This window comes from Exophiala dermatitidis (assembly GCF_000230625.1).
Source record: "Exophiala dermatitidis NIH/UT8656 unplaced genomic scaffold supercont1.5, whole genome shotgun sequence".
Classification (NCBI taxonomy): Eukaryota; Fungi; Ascomycota; class Eurotiomycetes; order Chaetothyriales; family Herpotrichiellaceae; genus Exophiala; species Exophiala dermatitidis.
The window spans coordinates 1,293,728-1,312,989 of NW_008751650.1; the positions used below are offsets into that span (position 1 = coordinate 1,293,728).

General features: G+C 52.9%; 6 protein-coding genes across 6 annotated transcripts; 2 read left to right on the forward strand and 4 right to left on the reverse strand.

Annotated features, from left to right (window-relative positions):
- Window positions 1–306: 306 nt before the first annotated feature.
- On the reverse strand, window positions 307–2,730 carry HMPREF1120_06058 (uncharacterized protein). Its single transcript, XM_009160253.1, has 3 exons — window positions 2,190–2,730; window positions 1,947–2,118; window positions 307–1,877 (listed from the first exon to the last, which is right to left on the reverse strand). Exons 1-3 carry the CDS (start codon window positions 2,459–2,461, stop codon window positions 822–824), a joined length of 1,500 nt encoding a protein of 499 aa, XP_009158501.1. The 5' UTR covers window positions 2,462–2,730; the 3' UTR covers window positions 307–821.
- A 1,576-nt stretch (window positions 2,731–4,306) lies between these two features.
- On the forward strand, window positions 4,307–6,816 carry HMPREF1120_06059 (uncharacterized protein; the record flags this gene model as incomplete). Its single annotated transcript, XM_009160254.1, has 2 exons — window positions 4,307–4,360; window positions 4,426–6,816. 2 exons carry the CDS (start codon window positions 4,307–4,309, stop codon window positions 6,814–6,816), a joined length of 2,445 nt encoding a protein of 814 aa, XP_009158502.1.
- A 626-nt stretch (window positions 6,817–7,442) lies between these two features.
- HMPREF1120_06060 (uncharacterized protein) lies at window positions 7,443–10,000 on the reverse strand. Its single transcript, XM_009160255.1, has 3 exons — window positions 9,042–10,000; window positions 8,086–8,980; window positions 7,443–7,984 (listed from the first exon to the last, which is right to left on the reverse strand). Exons 1-3 carry the CDS (start codon window positions 9,672–9,674, stop codon window positions 7,917–7,919), a joined length of 1,596 nt encoding a protein of 531 aa, XP_009158503.1. The 5' UTR covers window positions 9,675–10,000; the 3' UTR covers window positions 7,443–7,916.
- Window positions 10,001–10,270: 270 nt separating this feature from the next.
- HMPREF1120_06061 (uncharacterized protein) lies at window positions 10,271–11,455 on the forward strand (the record flags this gene model as incomplete). The annotated part of the gene is made up of 2 exons (XM_009160256.1): window positions 10,271–10,285; window positions 10,349–11,455. 2 exons carry the CDS (start codon window positions 10,271–10,273, stop codon window positions 11,453–11,455), a joined length of 1,122 nt encoding a protein of 373 aa, XP_009158504.1.
- A 958-nt stretch (window positions 11,456–12,413) lies between these two features.
- HMPREF1120_06062 (cyclohexanone monooxygenase) lies at window positions 12,414–14,272 on the reverse strand (the record flags this gene model as incomplete). Its single annotated transcript, XM_009160257.1, has 3 exons — window positions 12,414–12,510; window positions 12,660–14,123; window positions 14,196–14,272. 3 exons carry the CDS (start codon window positions 14,270–14,272, stop codon window positions 12,414–12,416), a joined length of 1,638 nt encoding a protein of 545 aa, XP_009158505.1.
- Window positions 14,273–15,792: 1,520 nt separating this feature from the next.
- Window positions 15,793–18,107, reverse strand: HMPREF1120_06063 (potassium channel, subfamily K; the record flags this gene model as incomplete). Its single annotated transcript, XM_009160258.1, has 3 exons — window positions 15,793–16,286; window positions 16,340–17,766; window positions 17,833–18,107. The coding sequence occupies 3 exons, from the start codon at window positions 18,105–18,107 to the stop codon at window positions 15,793–15,795; spliced, it is 2,196 nt and encodes a 731-aa protein (XP_009158506.1).
- Window positions 18,108–19,262: the final 1,155 nt, after the last annotated feature.

Genomic DNA, 19,262 nt, shown 5'->3' on the forward strand with positions numbered 1-19,262 from the left:
TGTTGCTGTTCGATACTAGGATGAGGGTTATTGTCATCGTCCAAGTTACTGGCATTCTGGTTCAGGTTGTTGCCCCCCTCGAAAATTCTCGAATTAGGCGAGCACTTGGTGTCTTTAGCCGCAGTCTCAGTCTCTCTGCCGCCTGGGCTGCGCTGCTGGGCGGCGTCTACGCGGTCTGGGGCCAGATCGGCAGCCGCGCTGGTATCCTCTGTTTCCTCGTCCTGTGGCTTTTTCCTCTTTGACGCCCTGCGAGTCTTGACTGACTTCATGAAGCCCATTGTTTCAACGCTTTCAAGAGAAGTATTTTGGGTTGCCGTCGCTTGTCGCTTCGCGCCTGCACCTGTTGGCTTGTTTGCGTCTTCGCGGTCACTGGAAGAATGGTCACTAGACCTAGGGAATCCTTTTCTTTTAGGCATTAGAGAGGAAGAGGCCAGTGAGCAGGGCGCGGTGTCTGGGGCTGAAACCACTGTGCGAGTCTGGCGCTGTCTGTGAGCTGAAATTGTGAAGTGAGGTGAATGCAAACTGCAAAGTCGCGAGAGACATGGCGCAGGCAGGTAATACTATGTTGCTCTCGAATACTAACAAAGAGTCCTGTTCTGCTGATGGATCCCAGGAGCCCTCCCGTCCAAACGCAAAACGGTCGGTGAAGGGTTCAAGATCCACGAAGAGTACGAGCCCATCGGTGATACCCTACACTCAAGTCTACAAGTTCAGAAGCCGACTGATTGATTCCAACAATGATCCTCATTTCATACAAAAGATATAGTACAAATGTTGCCATCGACAGGCTCATAAGACATGGCAAACATATCTCCACCGACTTACTCTGCATTACTCTTGCAGGTCCAGCTGCTTCCAGTCGGCTCCTTGCTGATTGCAGTTCCACTGGCATAAAGACCCATTCCACAGATGGCCGCGCCCATGGCAAACAACAGCACATTTGCAACGGTCAGGCAAATCTTCCGCCAATTCCTGGTATATTGGCCCTTGTTGATGAAGAGCCAGAATACCCCAGAAATTCCGTACGTGAACCATGCGGCAAACAAGCTCGAAATGAGCGCCAGCAGGTCGTTGAAGTTCGGGATGGACTCGGCAATGATCCAGGCCAGCAACCACATTGTAAGGGTGATGGCGAGCCAAGTGCCCACCGAAAGCCACGTTCGCTGCGACATATGCCTGGTGCCTCGGAACAGTCGGACGTAGACATACTTGGAGGCGACATGGCCATAGATCACGCCAGCAATGATGATAGTAGGTATTGCGAGACCCCAGGCCACCTTTCCCACGATATGCCCTGCTGTTCCCAGCGCGGGCGAGTCAACATCGTCTCCTCCATAGGCGTATATGACCATCGCCACCAGAAAATACATGCCTGTATCGGTGATTTGCAATGCAACCAAGGCCTTGGGGAAGTCAGCGGGATTCTTCATTTCGGAGATGAAACTGAAGAATGCCACATGGCCGGCGTAGGCGAAGACGATATTGGCAACACTGAGAAATCCAGTGACGAATGGCGTGGTGTGCGTGGCTTTAAAATCGCCGTGGGCAGGATTTTTGGCGCCAACACCTGCCATGGTAACAATGACAGCCGTGGTGATGCTAAGAAAACTCGCACAAGAGAGCCAAGACACCTTGAGCAGTGTTCGCGGGATATCGAACAGCCAGAAGAGAATGAGTCCAATAATGCCCCAAACTATGGTGCAAGCAGCTCCATCGGTCAAAGTATTCAGACAGATGGTCCAAGTCAGGATATGGCTGGCCATGCTGAAGATCAAAAATATCGTCTGGGCGGCGCCGAAAAACTCACGCGCGACGGCGCCGCAACGCGGTCCCAGCGGTCTGAACAGAACGTATCCGGCATCAGCCATGTTGTGGACCTAGTCATCAACCAAGTCAGATCATGTCCGTACCGACCGAGAAGATTTGGGGACTGTAGGCTTTCTTACCCAGGGATGAGCCATTTTGAACTGGCCGATCACGTATCCCGAATAGGTTGCCACGATACCGAGACCGATAATGAGGATGGCACCAGGCAGCATCCCAATAGTGGCCAGCACGGAAGGCAATGATAGGATTCCGAGAGAGATGGTCTCGGCAATCATAATCATGGTACACTGCCTATTTGAGCATCAGTCAGCCTCGAACTCCTCCATACCCGCAAGATGGCAGAGAATAAGTGCCATACTTACCACCATGCCATGGTTCGATACTTGACGCCATCCTCGGTGTCATCGTCGCAGAAGGGGTCTGCGGTTTGATGGGCGCTCAGACGGCGGAAGGCCGAGCCTCGAGAGGAGCGTCGCTTTTCTCCCAGAGGCTCGACGCCAGGGCGAACTGGGCTCTGTTGGTTGAGGGTCTGGTCCTGATCGAGGCCAGGAGCATTCTTTTCAGCGTCTGCGCCCAACGGGTCAGACGAGGCACGGAGCGTGGGTGATCGAGAGCCCGAGGCCATTGTGGGCATTAAATCCCAGCGCACGGTGTCATTTATCGCACAAACGGCAGAAAAAATCTGTCTACGATCACGGCCGCTGGGAGACGTACAATTGTAGGCGCATCTACCCACGGTCGGATGCAGAGGAATTATACAGGAATGAGGGACTATTTCACTTGCGACAGCTATTACAACTCGTTTCCGTTCTCACCGAGCAATGGCCAGACTGTGCAACCGGATGTATGATGATGCCATGAACAACGTGGGATTTTGGTCCCGAGCGGTTTTCATGTTGGGTCCCTGGCTCCACCGACGTCATCAGCGATGCGAAGGGGGGAGGCTCGAGGTTCTCCGCCAGCCTTGCACTGGAAACAGCATCGCCGCCACACCTCGACTCCAATCATATACTATGAAACCTCGTTCGACGGCGGGAAGACTGCGCTGGAGAGGGCAATGATGTGCTGCGGTATTGGTGGCCTTGATCGTGGCCCTGATATGGCATCAATCTGCTGTGCTGAACTATGCTGCTCGTGGTCAAGGGGCGCGTGATACTCGTGCTAGGTACCGCCTACATAATTAGTGCTATGCAGGGCCCTTCCTTCGACAGTCATATACCACTACTCGGTCGGCAGTATCTATGCCGCTGATACTACTGCTCTGCACTATTCGTGGTCCAACACTCCCCCGCAAAGAACCCATAACTAGCGCTGTAGATCTATGATAACATGCATCCAACGGTCTAGGTGCATTGTTCGGTCTTGCTTGATGGGATTCAGGTTGCCGGATAGCTGCACGAACGTAGATATCCATGGACACGGCATCAGACCTGATACACTTGACGGACGCAGTACTAGTGTAGGATTGGATGAGCTATTCATTTGAGATGTCTCGATGTCGCCACAAGAGGAAGAGAGAGGGCAATACATGTACTGCAGAGATGGGGGAGGTGTGCTTGTATCCCGTCAACGGACATTTCACACTGTACATCACGCCCCTCTTGGATCATTGATGGTAGCCGACCCAACCGCGTCCACCTAGTGCGAGTCATCCTTCTTCACGCAGGGGGGTAAAGTTTAGGCGTAAACAGATAGTTTTACACCTCCTACTCTACCCTAGAGTAGAAAAGTTAATTAAAATTTATATTAGCAGATAGTAGTCCCCTTCTATAATCAATATTCAGAATCTAATAGCTTAAGCTAGTAGTCCCTTCAAGTAATTACGAGAATAGTCTCTCTTCCTCTGTATATCTGCTTATTAAGCTAGGATAATTTGTGAGGGGATTGTATGCGGAGTGCACAAGTGGTGCGTGAAGAAGGATGACTCGCACTAGGTGGCGTCCTTGTAACATAATTACCTAATCTACCATACAATGTCTTGACTTCAACGTGAGAGGCCGGAGAAGCGGAAGACTCCAAGTCCAGCAGTCGGTTAAGTCCACCACGAAGGAATCCCATCACGTGGACTTCAGTCATGTGACACCGCGTTGCTGGTCACGCCAAGTCTGCGCAAGATCCCAATTGGGAGTTGTTTGGCTTGTTTATCGCCTGACGTAACACGGCGGACAAAATCACAGCAGCGCACCAAACAAAGACACACTGCACGATCCAGATACACGCTGTTGTCGCTACCAAGGCTTGTTGTGGATGTCCCAAAGAGGACTCTTCTATCTCTGCTCCTTCTATTACACGCTGTCAGTGGTGTAGCGATTCCATCCGGCTAGCTAGAATCAACAAGTCTCTTGTGGCCCGTCCTCCTCCACCCGGTGCTCCACGGACCACCTGAAGTACCTTCATACAAGCCATCACATCCCAACTACTACTCCATCGTGCCGTCTGTCCTGTGCGTGGTCATCAGGGCTCTGCATGCTCATCCATCATGGCCGCCCCTCGTCGCCGCTCTGCACGATTGAGCAAAACACCCCAGAAACAAGTAAGTCTTGGAATATCCGCCCGCACACCGCCCTCAATCTACACCTCAATGCTAACCGGTTACAGCGAACATCGAATCGTAAAGCTGCCTCGACCGTACATCTCGAATCTTTGGTAGAACGGGACGAGACCCCAGACGTTACAGAGTCGCAATCGATTGACAATGTCCTCGCGACGCCCGCCTCTGCTGAGACAATCAAGTCGCAGCTTTCAAAGCTGTCCGGCTTGAAAACTCCTAGAACCGAGCCCAGACCAGATCCGGCCGAGATGCACCCAGAACTGGTTCACCATAGCACCGCCAAAGCCCCGGACTCCGGTCTGAAGCTAGGTTTCGTCGATATCCCGCCCGAGCCTCTTCATTCTATCGAAAGCGCGCAAAATACTCCCACGAAAGCCCGCACACAGCATACTCCGACGAAGGCCCGCACCAGTAGTCCAGCCAATTTGTCGACAACCGCGTTTGACTTCAAGTTCAATTCCGAGTCTCAACTGAGTACGGAGGCACAGCAGCTCATGGAGACTGTTCGGGAGGAAGCCGCACGGATAAAGACACAGATGCAGGCGGAAAAGGAGGCGCAATTGAAGAAAGACGAAGACGCTGAGGCTAGTTTCAATGGAATCAATGCTTCCGGCAGAAAGATTGCCAAACCCAAGAGCAAGGCAGGACGGTTCAGCGATATTCACATGGCGCAGTTCAAGAAAATGGACTCTATTGCAAATCATCCGTCGGCATACCGTGCCAGACCTGGATATGCCCAGCCGACAGCACAGTCGCTCAAGAGAAGTCCCTCCAAGGCAGGGCTCGACGATGTTGATCGTCCACGAACTTCTGGAAAAGGAACACCTGGTCGAGCTCGCCCGCCTTTCCTCGGTCGACCAACCTCGGTCAGTCCTTTCAAATCTATTCCTGCTCAACCAGAACGACTCGAAAACACAGCCCCAGCCAAACGTGCCCGCCATTCGGTCCTACAAGATGTGTCCGCCTGCCGACCGGCAGAAGTGCAGCAGTCTCCTGGCAAGACCACGGTGCCGAGGCCAGTGTCGAGCAGGTTACTTTCGCCTACAAAAGCTTCGCTAGCCAGAAGTGCAGCGAGTCAGATCCCGGTGGCGTCGCCTAACAAAGCCCAAGCGCCGAAACGCACCGCTTCTGTCAGATCGTTGAAGACGGTGTCTACAGTACAAGCAGCTAGACCGGCCACCTCTCATGGGGCTGTGACTATGCAAAGTCCCAGCAAGTTGCCACAGGCTGAAACATTCCGTCTGAATATGTCTCTTCCATCTCTGCCATCCGAGCGCTTCACTGCAGCTGAAAACAAATCTGCCTCGCCTCAGCGACTACAATTCAACGCAGAGGTACCTCAACCCCCGGTTAACCATGGATTTGCATCAAGATTGCCAAAATTTGCCGGCTTGAAGTCGATTCTGCGTCCTGGGCGGAAGATAGATACCGCGACTCCAGCCGATGAAAAGCAACCGACACCCATACGACACGAGACGCACTCCGCAACTCCCGGAACAGGCTCAGTGAAGAAGGTCGATTTCACTCCCAGCGTCAAGTCCAGATATGCCGTCAAGCTGGCGGCTGCAAGTCCCAGTCCTGCTAAATTGCCGCACCTTACCCCTGGAAAAGCGCTCCCTTCTGCTGCTGAACTATATGACCCAGCCGCCTACGTGCTTCAGGATGAGGATGATGGTGACGATGACAACTGGGAGGACGCGGAAAGCGAGATCGACTATCCGACCTTGCCAGATGACCTCTCAAGCCCGGCTCGCCCGAAGGCCATGGATGAAGGAACGTTCTCCTCAAAGGCAAAGAACCATAATCGTCGCGAATCGAAAGAATTCAAATCGATCTTCACCACTTTGCATCACCCATCGCGTCCGGCCGAGCCGTCTACACTGACGTCAGTCAACACCATGATGAATAAGACCGATCCAACAATCCACGCCAATAGAGTCATGCGATCTCCCAGCAACCCGAACTTCTCGCAGCCCTCGCCTTCGACTATCCGTCGCGTGCGCACATCGGGTGTGACCGAATTTGTGCAACCATTCGAAGACACCGAAGTCCAGACTGTTCCGCATGGGCTACCGGGCAAGAAACGTCGTCGCGAGTCCACCGTCTCTGTAGGCACCGAGAGCAATGAGGAGACTTCGAAAGAGAACCGTCGTATCTCGGTCATGCCGTCTGTTCCCGGTGGGTGGCGAGACACCCCTTCCCTTGACAGTCAGGAACAAGACGAAGGCGACAAGCGCGGTGGCAAGCGTATGAGAGTCGACACATCCAAGTTCGAGGAGGCGGCGCACTCCCCGGCAAAGAAAACAGCAACAACCAAAAAGCCTAGACAGAGTTCGGCTCGAGAACTGGCCAAGAATAATGCCAAAGAGCGCAAGACCGGAGGCATTTTGAGTCTCAGCCGCTTGAACATGTTGGCGCGCCCGAAGCAGAGAAGCTAGACAACCGGCACTGCCTACTACCTACAACAAGAGGTCATCTGGGGCAAGGATGGTACACCATGGCAGCTTCAATGTTTTCCTCCAAGTACGGACGAGCGAAGACATATTGGATCCAGCAGTGGCTACCGTTTGATCTTGGATCTTGATCTCGACAAGCAGGTAGGCTGGTTGGCTCGATGAACGGATGATTTTTTTTTCTTGATTGTTGGCGTATTGTGAGATTGTCTAGGGAAATTGGGATCAGTTTGAACGGAGTTTTTGTTTTTGTTTGTATTTTCTTCTCACGACTCGGCGCATAATGGTGGAACTTGGTGTCGGACAGTCACATCTGGTGGGATCGAGTTTGCCGCAAAGGGGCGCTGCGCAAAGGGGAAGGACAAACAGCACAAACATACCTACCTCAGAGATGGTGTGTATTTCCGGGGTTATGGACGGTTCGGTCTGGCGTTTATTCTGTTGGATGTGTGAGTTTTCTGGCGTTTGAAATTCGGTTTTACGGCTTTCGTTGGTGTTCTGCTCTGCCCACCGCTCTGGCGATGGCACTGCTACTTCTACTGGCATTTGGCCTGTGAGGTGGCTACTTCTGCTACTGCTGCTGCTACTGCCGATTACTACGTACAGGACCTGTATGTAGGTATTACGAGTTATCATGATGGAAAAAGTTTTTCACATTACAGGATTGGCCGCTGCCAGTGCAATTTACCTCCACGTCCAGGTCCATGTGATTGATCAGTTGAAGATCTCATTTCGTCCGACTCCGAGTGGCTACCTACTACAAAGTGTGTATGTCTGCCCTTGCCGCCTCGCCCCCTGTTCTGCGCCGAATTGAAATCGAGGTGCACTTTAACCTCGTCGAGCACTGAATTTTGAGTATCCTTAGCATCAGCCAGCTGTATTACATTTTAAAGTAGCAGCTACCACGCTACCACGGCCGCCCACCGACCACCAACTCCATTCGCGCCTGATTCGGCTAATTGACTCTGACTTGAAGACGTCTTTCTTGATCGATTCTCCCCATCCATTCATCCCAGCATTGGAACGCAAAAAGCGAAAAAGCAAAGAGGCCCCGTGTGGCTCCGACTAGGTGGTTTTCTAGCAGACTAGTACACGGCCTCGAGGAGGTAAAGAACCCCAAAGACCAAAAAGGCAATTGCGCCGCCCATGGTAACTGTACAGAGCAGAATGTTAGAGATTGAGCGAAACAAAAATGATAGGATGGGATGCAAAAGTCTTGCAAATGTTTTGGGTAGAGATAGAGACCAAACTCACCTGTTTTCAAACTGACTTTTCCAGCAATGGCTTTTCCTCCCAACACCGCAGCAGCGGTACAAATGGCATGGCCGCCGAGAGCACCAACCGTAACCCACCAGTAATCCTGACCGGCGGCCATGGCAATAGTAGCGATTTGCGAGCGATCACCCCACTCGCCCAAAAAGGTCATGACAAAAGTCTGGACCCAGGCAGGACTAAGCAGTAACGAGCACAAGTTGTTAATACCGGCCAGGGCATTGCTGATAGACGGACCAACACCACGAGCCGGAGAGCTTTCTCTCGAGCTGGCGGGACTTTCGGGCGGGGACGGGAGACGACCGTTGCTTGTATGTTTCTTGGAACCGATAGAAAGACGACCTGCTTCCAGGGCATAAGGAGAAATCGACGATCGACGTCTCGACATTCGGCGCTGTTGTTGATGTTCTTTTTCTTCCAGTTCCATCTCGACTTCTTTCATTTCCTCGCTGACACCCTCGTCGGGGCTCATTGCGCGGGCCTCCAGAAGCATTTTGACGCCAAAAACCAAAAACAAGCCTGCCGCGGCGAAATTGGTCAGCCATTTCGGGATCAATGTCGGGACCGCGTGGCCTAGCACGGCTGAGAGGACCGTCATGGTAACGAGCGCGGAAAACGCGGCGGTGAACACCACCACTCTAGGATGGCGCATGGCCATGAGCGCGGCTACGAGAAAGGTCTTGTCGCCTATTTCGGAAAAGATAATCATGGCAAATGAGAGGATTAGGGAGTGCATGGGTCGGATGACGGCACTTTCATCTTCTGCCGATTTGAGGGTCTTGCTGCCCGTCTCTGATGACAGCTTCGTGTCCTTGGGCGACGAGGGGTTTTCTGGAGGAGGAATGTCGTAGGGCTTTTCTGGAAGATCTGTCGGAGCCTGTAACACAAGTCAAAGTCAGATGGTCTCCGGTGGTCGTTTTGTATCTGTTGTAACTTACCGCAAGGATCTTCTTAGGGTCCTCTTCCAGAACCGCCGCGCCTTTGGGCTCCGAGCCGTGCGAGCTGTCTGCCTCTTTGAGATGTTCGACCTCGCTGTGCGGGATGGGTCGGGCGTCCTTAGGCGGGTCGGGTTTCTTGTCTGTGATTTTGCCCTCCCTCGACTTTTCTGAGATGCCGCCTTCCACGCCCCGAGTGCCCTCGACAGGATTCGACCGGAGTCGGTCGTCCATGACTGCGTCGTTGGACTGCGGTATGTTTGTGTCTGAGTATTGGTCCGAATATGTCTTTTGATACGCCGAGTCGTCGTCATCTAGTCCTGACCCGTGCGTCTTCTTTCGAGTGCGCTCTGCCGTCGTCTCGACAAAGGGTCCTTCGTGTGGCATCCCATCTTTGCCGTCGACGGGTGCATGTTCTGTGCCCAAATGTTTTCCGCTTCCACTTCCGCTTGCACTCCCGACTCCGGCACCGGTTGATCCTCCCGCCGACGCGACAACTTCGCCCAGTGTGCCCGCAGCCTGGAGATTTTTGGCCGGAGACAGCGCTCGCGGCAGCCTGCCCACCGAGGCTTCGGTGTATACAATAGAAGAGACCAACAACAAAAGAAGTGATATGCGCCGGCGTCCGATCTTCATGGTGTCGCGTGAGGGTGAGGGTGAGGGTGGTGGGACGGGGGATCGACGAGGCGTTGGCGACTAGGGCTGAATGGCCCCTGGGAGTGAGATTATGTAGGAAGACCGCGATGAGGAGTGGTCGTAAGCAGAAGGGCGAAGTAGAGGAATTATTAAAATACAAGAATTAAAAGGTCTGAAGAGGAGAATGTAGTACAATCAATCGACTGCAAGACAGACAGACTTTGGGATTGAAGCCTGTCTTGTGTCTTGAATTATGGGTTTGACATGGATGCAATTCGCTGGCAGCGTTTCTCCTTTTCCATCCCCCTTTGATCTCTCAGGGTTCTCAGGGTCACGTTTCGTTGAACGCGGCGCAGCCACTCGGCCCCCAACTTTGGCGGGTTAAATTTGGGCTCGTGATGACGCAGCCGGACTTGGCAGATCACGTGCAGCTTGTGGCTGATTCTGTGGCTGAACGATTGTATCTGCTGACTAAGTATGGCGGTGCAGATCGAGTCCCTTGCTAATATCCAAAAAGTTTCTATATCGTCTCGAACCAGTAGGAAATACTTCTTCGTTCGTCGCATATCTTCTAACTCAAGGACACTCATCTCATGATGGCGAAAGAGAAGGTATATGATAGTCATTGCTCCCGTTCTGAAGATTCTATGTTCAAAACTGACTGCCATCCATAGAAACGCAAAAGAGAGTCCGGGTCCAGCAAGTCCACCACCACCAACACAAATGGAGGCCCCTCGTCTCGTCCGGACTATGAAGAAGCCGACGTGGACACATCCAAGCCCACAGCAGTCTTCCAACCCACCGGCGGACGCTCCTTCACTCTAAGCGTCGCCTTGCCGGGCAGCATCATCGCCAACGCCAAATCGCACGAGCAAAAGACCTACTTAGCAGGCCAAATCGCCCGGGCTCTGGCCGTATTCTGTGTGGACGAAATCGTCATCTTCGACGACGAATCCCCCGACGTCCAGCGTCGACGACCCGCCATCGCAGAACACGACTACACTGCCTTTTCACATCCCGACCATTTTCTCGCCCACTTGTTGTCCTACCTAGAAACTCCACCTCACTTGCGCAAAACTCTGTTTCCTATGCATCCCAACCTCCGGACTGCCGGGACACTACCCAGTCTCGACATGCCGCATCACTTGCGCGCCAATGAATGGTGCGAGTATCGTGAAGGCGTGTCTCTTGGCCCTACTTCTTCTCCCCGGGGCACATCGACAGCGACTCTCGTGGACGTAGGTCTATCTGAGCCACGAGAGATTCCGGATTCCGACATTCCTCGCGGGACCCGAGTGACTGTTGAATTGGAAGAGCCTCCTTCAAAGCTCGCCACGGCCGTTTCACCAGACACGCCCAGGGAAGCAAAGGGGTATTACTGGGGCTATGCTGTTCGACAATGCAGCAGTCTTTCCAACGTTTTTACAGAATGTCCCTTTGATGGCGGCTACGACATTTCAATAGGGACTTCGGAAAGGGGGGTTCCGTTGTCCGAAGTATTTGCCAGACCGGAGTTTGCGGACGCGGACAGCAAGCCACTTCCGTTCCAACATGTCTTGATCGTCTTTGGCGGTGTCGCGGGCCTAGAGACTGCTGCGAAAAATGACCCGCAGTTGCAGGAGATGGGTATCACTCCAAAAAATGTGAAGGATTTGTTCGATTATTGGGTCAATGTCTTGCCTGGACAGGGCAGTCGTACCATCAGGACCGAGGAAGCTGTTTGGCTGGGGTTGATGGGCTTGAGAGGGGGTTTAATGGAAAAGCTGGGGAAGAAAAGCTGAAGTGACTACCCTGACGCGACGAGATTGCTATGATCAGAAAGAGTGAAATACTGGACAGCATGGGCAGGTTCCATTATTCGCCAAAATTGGTGCGCCATACCATACTTTAATGCACACAGGCAACCCGACAGCAGCGGCAGAATTGGTTTGTCGGACTTACCACACTCGCTCGCCATCCGATCGACCTTGTTGAGGCATGAGCTTCAGCAAGCCTCTCTGGCTCCCATTCGGAAGCATTTGGAAGCAAGGTGAGCAAAGAGACTCTTTGCTCCGGATCCCTAGGGTTCACTCTTTGGAGTCAAGACCGACCGATTCCGTCGAAAACAGTTATGAGCCATTCCTCGGCGCGGCGTGCGGGAGACAGAATCAGGAATGACGAGGACGAGGCCGCATGCATGAGTCGTCGTCGTGGGTCCTCTTCGAAAGTTATATTAAACAGGCCCTGTGAGCCATCTCATGCCTCCCTATCCGCGCATCAGATGAGCACCCATCCGTCAAGCTCGGAACACCAACACGAGCTAGTAGCCACAGCCACAGCAACCCATCTACGGCGACAGCGTGGCCTCGACAGAATGGAAAGGCTGGCACAATGACAAACAAAGTCGTGTCGTCTGAAAGTCTTCGATCGGCTCGGAAAAAACGATTCTCGAAAAGACTCCCGGGACGCGTCTCTTACCTTCAGTCGTCATTGACGAGCGATACTCAACTACTACATTAATTCGCTGCCATAAAGACTATCGACTTGATGAGTAGATGTAATCAATTCGTGACAATAAATACCGGGTATATCATCTATATACAGCTATACATCCAGTAGACAATCAAGTCATTCCGCCTCCGCCTCTCTCGCCCGTGACTAGTGTAACCAATCGTGTCTTGAGAATAAGAGCTAAGCACTACTAAAGCAGCTCCTGCTCAGGTTCCTCTGATGCGGCTTGGCTTGTGTGTCTTCCCTCTTTCACGCTTTGGCCTCGGCCGTAGCGTAGTGCCAGCCCTGCAGATCATTGTCCAGACTGCGGTCGAGGGTGTTGACGTATTCGACCATTCCGCCAGCCCTGTAACGAACAATCAGTCAGTCTTTCTCTTCTTCCGTTCGAATAAAACATATCAAGTCAAAAGCGATGATGACACTCGGAAGACCGAGTCGGCAACGACACTGGACAGTAAAAGCAAAGGGGGAAAACAGAAAGCAGTTTAGACTCACCAATTCAAAGGCTCGACCTTCCGACCAGGGATATTCGCACCCTGGTACCAACTCTTTGCCATAGGGAACAAAGAGGCATTCCACGCCTCATGCATTCTCTTGCACCAGTCGTCCTCTGATTCCTGAGTAGCTTCAAGACGAGTAATACCCCTTTCTTTAATGAGCTGGAAAGTCTTTTCGACCCACTCGGCCTGGAACTGGGTACAGCTGGGACCAGAGCTAAACGCCGTCGGCGCCTGAGGACCATAAAGGAAGAACATGTTGGGGAAATTGGGCATGGCGATACCCATAGAGGTCTTTGTGCCATCCTTCCAGTGGTCAGCAATGGTACCGCCGTCGGTGCCCTGGATGTTGAGTTGGGCCAGCGAGCCGGTGACCGAGTCGAAGCCAGTAGCCAACACAATCACATCGACCTCAACCAGACCTTCCTTGGTGCGCAGGCCCGTGGGCGTGACCTCCTCGATGGGCGACTTGTTGACGTCGATGATCTTGACGTGCGGCTGGTCGACGACTTCATAGAATCGCTGCTCGAGCGACGGCCGCTTCGTGCCCCATGGGTGAGGCGGCACCTCGGGAGCCAGCAGCTTTTGCTTTTCGGGATCCTTGATGCGCTTCAGGACCTGCTTGCGCCAAAACTTGTATGCCTCCTCGTTGGCCTTGAGGTCGAACAGCATGTCCTTGTAGTTGGCCAGCCAGAACATGAAACCGCCTTCCTCGATCATGAGCTTGTGGTAGAACTTCTCGCGCTCCTCGGGCGTGTCGTCGAACGTGTTGCGGTCCACAAAGTCGTATGTGAAGCCCGCAAATGTGTGCCGTGTCTTCTCCATCTCTTTCTCGTATGTGCCGTCCTTCTTCTTCTTCTCTTCCTCCGCCGGGTCTAGCTTCCGCTGGTTCATCGGCAGACACATGTTGGGCGTGCGTAGGAAGACTGTCAGTTCTTTGACCTTGTCGCCAATCTCTTGGATCACTTGGATCCCGGACGCTCCGGTGCCTACTTCGGCCACGCGCTTGCCTTTGAGGTTGACCCCGTGTTGAGGCCATACCGCAGTGTGGTAGATGTCGCCGCGGAAGTTGCCCAGCCCAGGGAACGGCGGCGTGTATCTCTTACTGGCGAACCCGATGCACGGGATGAACCAGTTGGCGTAGATCTCGGTGCCGTCCGCGCATTCAACTAACCATTGCTGTCGCTTCTCGTCGAACACCGCGCTGTCCACATGCTTGTTGAACGACGTGTAGTCCCGGACATTCCACTTCTTCTCCACGTGGTCGAAGTACCGACGTAGTTCTTGCCAGCCCGGGTACCGTTCCGTGAACGTGAAGTCTTCCCAGAGTTCCTTGTCGAACAGTTGGTAGATAGGCGAGTCTGTGTCCACCCGCGCCCCAGGGTAGCAGTTCCAATACCAGATGCCGCCACTCGCTCCTCCTTTCTCAAAGATTCGCACAGAGAATCCCAGCTTGCGGAGGCTGCAGGGTACCGAAGTCAAAGTCAGAGAATGGTCGCGTCTAGCAAGGCCGGGCAGTTGAAAAGAAACTTACCGGTTTAGTAACGTAAACGAGGCAAATCCGGCCCCGACGAGCAGAACATCTACCTGTTCTATCTGATGCGACCCCATTGTTGGCGAAATCAGAAGCCTTTCTTCCTCTTTCCTTGCTATGGCCTACGGCGTTTATCCCGAGGCTTGCGAAATGATATCAAGGACGGGAGATATAGTAGAGGAATCCACGAAACAAGCTGCCAGGGTCGGTCGATATGCGAGATTTGTACCTTTTTCTTCGGGCCCGGTCTCGTACCCCGCGTCCTTGACGGGCCCTAGTATAGGGTCCTGATAAAGGGGATCATCATCCCTCACTGTCCGGTGGCAAGCGATGAGGGGTACGGCAACGGGCCAAAGGAGTGCACGGGGGGTGATATGCCATCAAAACTCGCTACCTGTCCAATAGACATGCGTCTCCCAGGCATAGAGGAGTGAAACAAGCACTGCGTCGGCTAAGGTATTAGGCAGTGCTGCGATAGAGGAGTGGCATGTTGTGGACCTCGGCCTTCGAAGCGTGGGTCTGTGCTGTGTTGTTCCCCAGATATGCATACAACTTAATGCGGAGGAGGGGACAAGGATGGAGTGTGGCTTGCGGAGTATGGAGATGGATGGCGTGCCACCCATATCAGACCGGAATGAAGCCGTTGTGCCAGAGAAACCCCTGCTGTAAGGTTTAGCCGAAGGCGATCGAGCGACCATATCAAGGGTGTCCGTCTCGTAGATGGCACGGCACACGAGGCAGATACTGTGAACGATGCATGGTCTCGAGTGGTGCCGGTGGCGGGAAAGAATCTCGCCTGCGCCATCTCTTGGGCGCTTGCCGCGGTAGTCACAAGCAGTCAGATTGCTCGCTGCTCTGCTTGATCCGATGGTATGAATAGAGTGTCCTATCCCGTCGCGGAATCACAGCTCGTTGCCTGTTGAAGGGCTCGATGATCCGCAGGACAAGATTGCGAGACCGAACAATGGGCGGCCTTAGAGGGGTAGCCGTCGGATGTTTGAATCCACCCATCGGCAATCTAATAGTCCAGTGTTTCTCCTCTTCCGTTGTCCCGAGCTGGTTCGAAAGATAGAGGGAGACAAGATAGAAACGGGCAGGAGCTGTGGCAATTGAAGACGCGCCCTGGCCTCGGGTCAAAGTCCACATAGAACAAGGTCAAAATAAGCATTTTCTGAGCTCGTACTTCGGACTGACAACCCCCGAGCCAGTCTCCTCTCTTCCCACTGCCCTTCTGACCTCTCCACGCCACGTATGCCTTGTGTTCTTGAGCGAGTTGGAGGAGCAGAAGGACTTGGGACTACGGAGGCGACAAGGGTCAGGGGTGGGTGATAATTCGAGATATTTGAGATTCGAGACCATCTGAGATTCCCGAAGACCACGTCTCGAAGCGGGCGATATGCATCATGTACTAGTAGTGATCCTTGCCGACGCCAATGACTCTTTCCAGGGTGATCAATGCCACCGTGACACTCTCAGCAAACATTTCTCCGTCAAACGACTATATTTGTACTGTAGAGCCGATCCGCTATTCCAGAGGTTTTCAATGTCCCCCAACTCCACCGCTGAATCTCAAGACACCAATAGACGCGACATCCGATCACTCTTCATCCTCTCCCGTCTTTGTCCTGCTTGTATCGTCATCCTTTGTTCCAGTTGGGGGCTGCTGCCCACCCGCATGATCTTTGCGAGTTTCCTTCTTGACCCTTTCTTCCTTCTTCCTCCCTTCGCCGCGAAGGCTTTCCTCTAGCCGCGCGAACAATTTCTCCAACAGCCATTCTGCCTCCTCTTTATCTCCCATTAACGGACTGTGGTTGCCTATCCAACTCCATCTTTTCTTGTGCTCCTTTCCTTCCCCTTCCTCTTTGGTGTATGTGGCTTCCTGTTCGTGTTCCGGAGGGACTTCTTGCGCCTCGGAGCCCTGATCTAACTCAGGCGCCCGCCTGTGGAAGGCAGGATCCTGCTCGTCCTCGCCTAACAACCGGAGGAACCGCACCCACTCTTCATAACTGTATCTCTTGGGTGTGGCTGCGGTTGTGTCCGCGTATACCTTACGAATCTGGGAAAGGAGAGCGTGCCGGTAGTGATGCTCATCTTTTCACATCGGCATTAGCGGCGGGAAACTGCGGATCATGGATGTGACGTACCTTCTTCTGCTCTTTCACCGTGTTCTCTCGCGAGCGATTCACCCTCTTCCTCGGACCGCTCAAAATCGGCGGCCAGTCGATCACCAGTTTCGTGTGCACCCTGATTCTCGCGTCTCCTGCCGTGTCGGCCGAAAAGCTTCGCCAACCCCGGATGCAGCTCCTTTTCTCCCTCATCAGTGTTGGACCCCTGCTCCACGTCTTTGGCATAAGTATGCCTCGAGTCAAGTTTGCCAAGTGTTGCTTTGTAAAGGCCTTGCCTCAGTCGCTCCCTCGTGCTGGCTTCGTCGCTCGGCAGAACCGTGATCTCACCCAACCAGATCGTCACATCTTTGACCGTCTTGATCACTGTATCCCCCAAGTCTGATATCAAGATGGTCAACGTCGGCACTGCGAGCAATGACCAAAAGACAAAAAATGGCTTCCCACTGTTGCTCATTGGCTGTAGGTCTCCATAGCCGATGGTCAGGAGGGTGGTGTATGCAAAATAGACGCACTCGAAATACGACCAATCCTGATTTTGTTCAGCCTTCGAGAAGATGAAAGCGCCTAGCGTCCACAAGAAGGCGAATGCAAAGGTCGAAATACCTAGACTAAGGTATTTCCGCTGCGTCGTCGCCCTATCCTGTACCCTTCGCATTGCTTCGAACTCGGCTTCTCTCCTGTCAATCTCGGCAATTTTGTCATCCCCAGGTTCGGTGGCCAATGCTTTGGCCATGTTCTTGTCCAGACCCATAAGACGTCTTTTTATCCGACTTTTCTCGTTAACAATCTTTTCAACTTTTGCGAGTAATTTCGCCCGTGACTTCTCGGTCAAGCGTGCGGCGATCTTTTTCTTCCCTCTGTCTAGGATCAGAGACCGGATAGAGCTCACCACCAGACCTAGGATGATTATTCCTCCCATGGCGAAGGGAAAAAGCAACCCACGCCCGACGTCGGTTTTGGGCACGTAGTCGGCGCCAACGCCAATGGTGAGAGAAGTGAAGTCGGCCCAGTACACGGCATCTAGAAACTTCCAGCCCTCGACATGTGAGTAGACAAGAGCTCCCAAAAGCTGGTAGACAAGGAATGCAATGGTTTGGAGCATCAGCGTGCGTTGGGCAACGGTGAGTCTGAATTCCTTGCTATAATGGCCCTTGTAGGCTCCATACACGGTGACACACATAAGGTATGAAATAATCTGGTACAATCCGGCAGCAAAGACGGCGTAATAGTAGGCCTGGGTCAAGGCTTGATTCTGAACACCCGGGGCATGGAAGTCAGTGGATGCAATGGCGATGAGGACAATGAGCAGAACCGAAGCCAGCCAGAAGCCAACAATAGTGATGGGCTGTGCAATTTGAAACGGCACACGGCGGGCCATATTAAGCAGGAGCGACAAGTTGGCGACCAGAGCGCAGACAAGAGATACGGCATTGACCGCAATCAACCTTCCATAGCATCATATCAGCTCAGCGGTTCGGTACTACACAGATATCAGTCCGCCGGGTACTTACCAGCTAGGATCCCTGATATCAACGCCATGTTCTTCGGTGCCTCCTGCAGGTATTCTGACTCGCCAGTTCTCCACGAGGGCGCAAACACTGAATGCATTGGCCATCGGACCGAACGTGCCGGCGATGAGAGGGAAGGCAGTCGAGGCATACCACCACCTGGCGGGGGTCAAAAAACTTCTCTCTTCTTCCTCTTCGTCCGCGTAGGACTTAGGGACATTTTCAGTGACCTGATTAGAGGCATGGATGATATTGTCATCCAAGGATGGATCATTCATCTTGTTCCTTGGACTGCCGGACTTGAAGTCGCCCAGGCGAACAAAAGGACAATGCCTGACACAGTTCGGTGCCTCATGCTAGGGAGCGGTTTTAACGCCTGAGTTTATTGTCTTGCCATGATGAGAGATGGAACTGAACACAAGCATGGTCAGCTGGGTTAGGTATGGGATCCTTGCAGTCCTTTTAATTGGGGATCTGGCTTTCAGGATTCGAGGGAAGCAAGAGAAAAGCATGGCAGATGACAGGCGCAGATGAGATGCAGATGCGGATGCGGGACTCAGGAACTGCACGCGGGAGCCAGTCGCGTGACGTCGGTTTTGGCTTCCGCCAGTAAACAAAGTCTAAGACATTGAAGCTTAAAATCTTCTGTTGCCGCTTTAGCTGAGGTGTAGGGTGCAGTATTGCCTGCCCATCACGTGATCAAATAGGTGGGAGTCACGTGCGACAATGTCAGATTATATCCGCTGACTAACCAGAGAACCCCTATTCTCTGCCGCCGTACCCATACACCTACCTAGGTACCTCTGTAGGTGCTAGTCAGAATGTCAATACCTAATAAGTATACTGTACCAAGATGTCAGTTCGACAAATGTCAAAATGTAAACTCTCCTTGAGGATGGCATTGAGAAGTCCTCACAGTTCGGCCCGATCTTTCGTGATAACAGACTCCTTTATGCGAGGGGGTCAAATATCATGCGAGGCATCATGTATGTTTCAGAGCAGCTGAGGAGAATGTCCATGCCACTGGCAAGTTTCTAGCAAAAGATAAGAGATAAGAGAACCGAGTCGCACATGGACTTTGCGCTCAGCGAGGCTGGTGCGTGGATACTGGAGGTTCCACTACATCACCCGTTACCTCTGAAACTGGAGTTGTGGGCACTGCATCCAGCCCTGAATATAATAATGCCCATCCGCTGAATGTCGTTCTGTATACTTTCGAGTCGAAGTACTTGCGGACTTGAGCAGACTTCTAAGCAAAAGGCTAATCTGTGATGTGACTGGTAGCGAATTCAGCTGGAACTTACCAGGAACCTACAGCGAGATGAGTTTCTTGCAGGTCGCTTGAAACAGCCTCCAGGTCGTAGCAGCAGCCGAGTTGAAGTTAGTCGTAAATGAGTTAATGGTGCTAAAGACATGCGCTAGGCCATTTGCCG

Coding starts and splice junctions, on each gene's coding strand:
- HMPREF1120_06058 (XM_009160253.1), bottom strand. CDS start 2,461: ATGCCCACAATGGCCTCGGGCTCTCGATCACCCACGCTCCGTGCCTCG. Junction 2,119..2,189: donor TATCGAACCATGGCATGGTG/GTAAGTATGGCA, acceptor ATGCTCAAATAG/GCAGTGTACCATGATTATGA. Junction 1,878..1,946: donor TCAAAATGGCTCATCCCTGG/GTAAGAAAGCCT, acceptor GTTGATGACTAG/GTCCACAACATGGCTGATGC.
- HMPREF1120_06060 (XM_009160255.1), bottom strand. CDS start 9,674: ATGAAGATCGGACGCCGGCGCATATCACTTCTTTTGTTGTTGGTCTCT. Junction 8,981..9,041: donor ACCCTAAGAAGATCCTTGCG/GTAAGTTACAAC, acceptor CTTGTGTTACAG/GCTCCGACAGATCTTCCAGA. Junction 7,985..8,085: donor AAAAGTCAGTTTGAAAACAG/GTGAGTTTGGTC, acceptor TGCTCTGTACAG/TTACCATGGGCGGCGCAATT.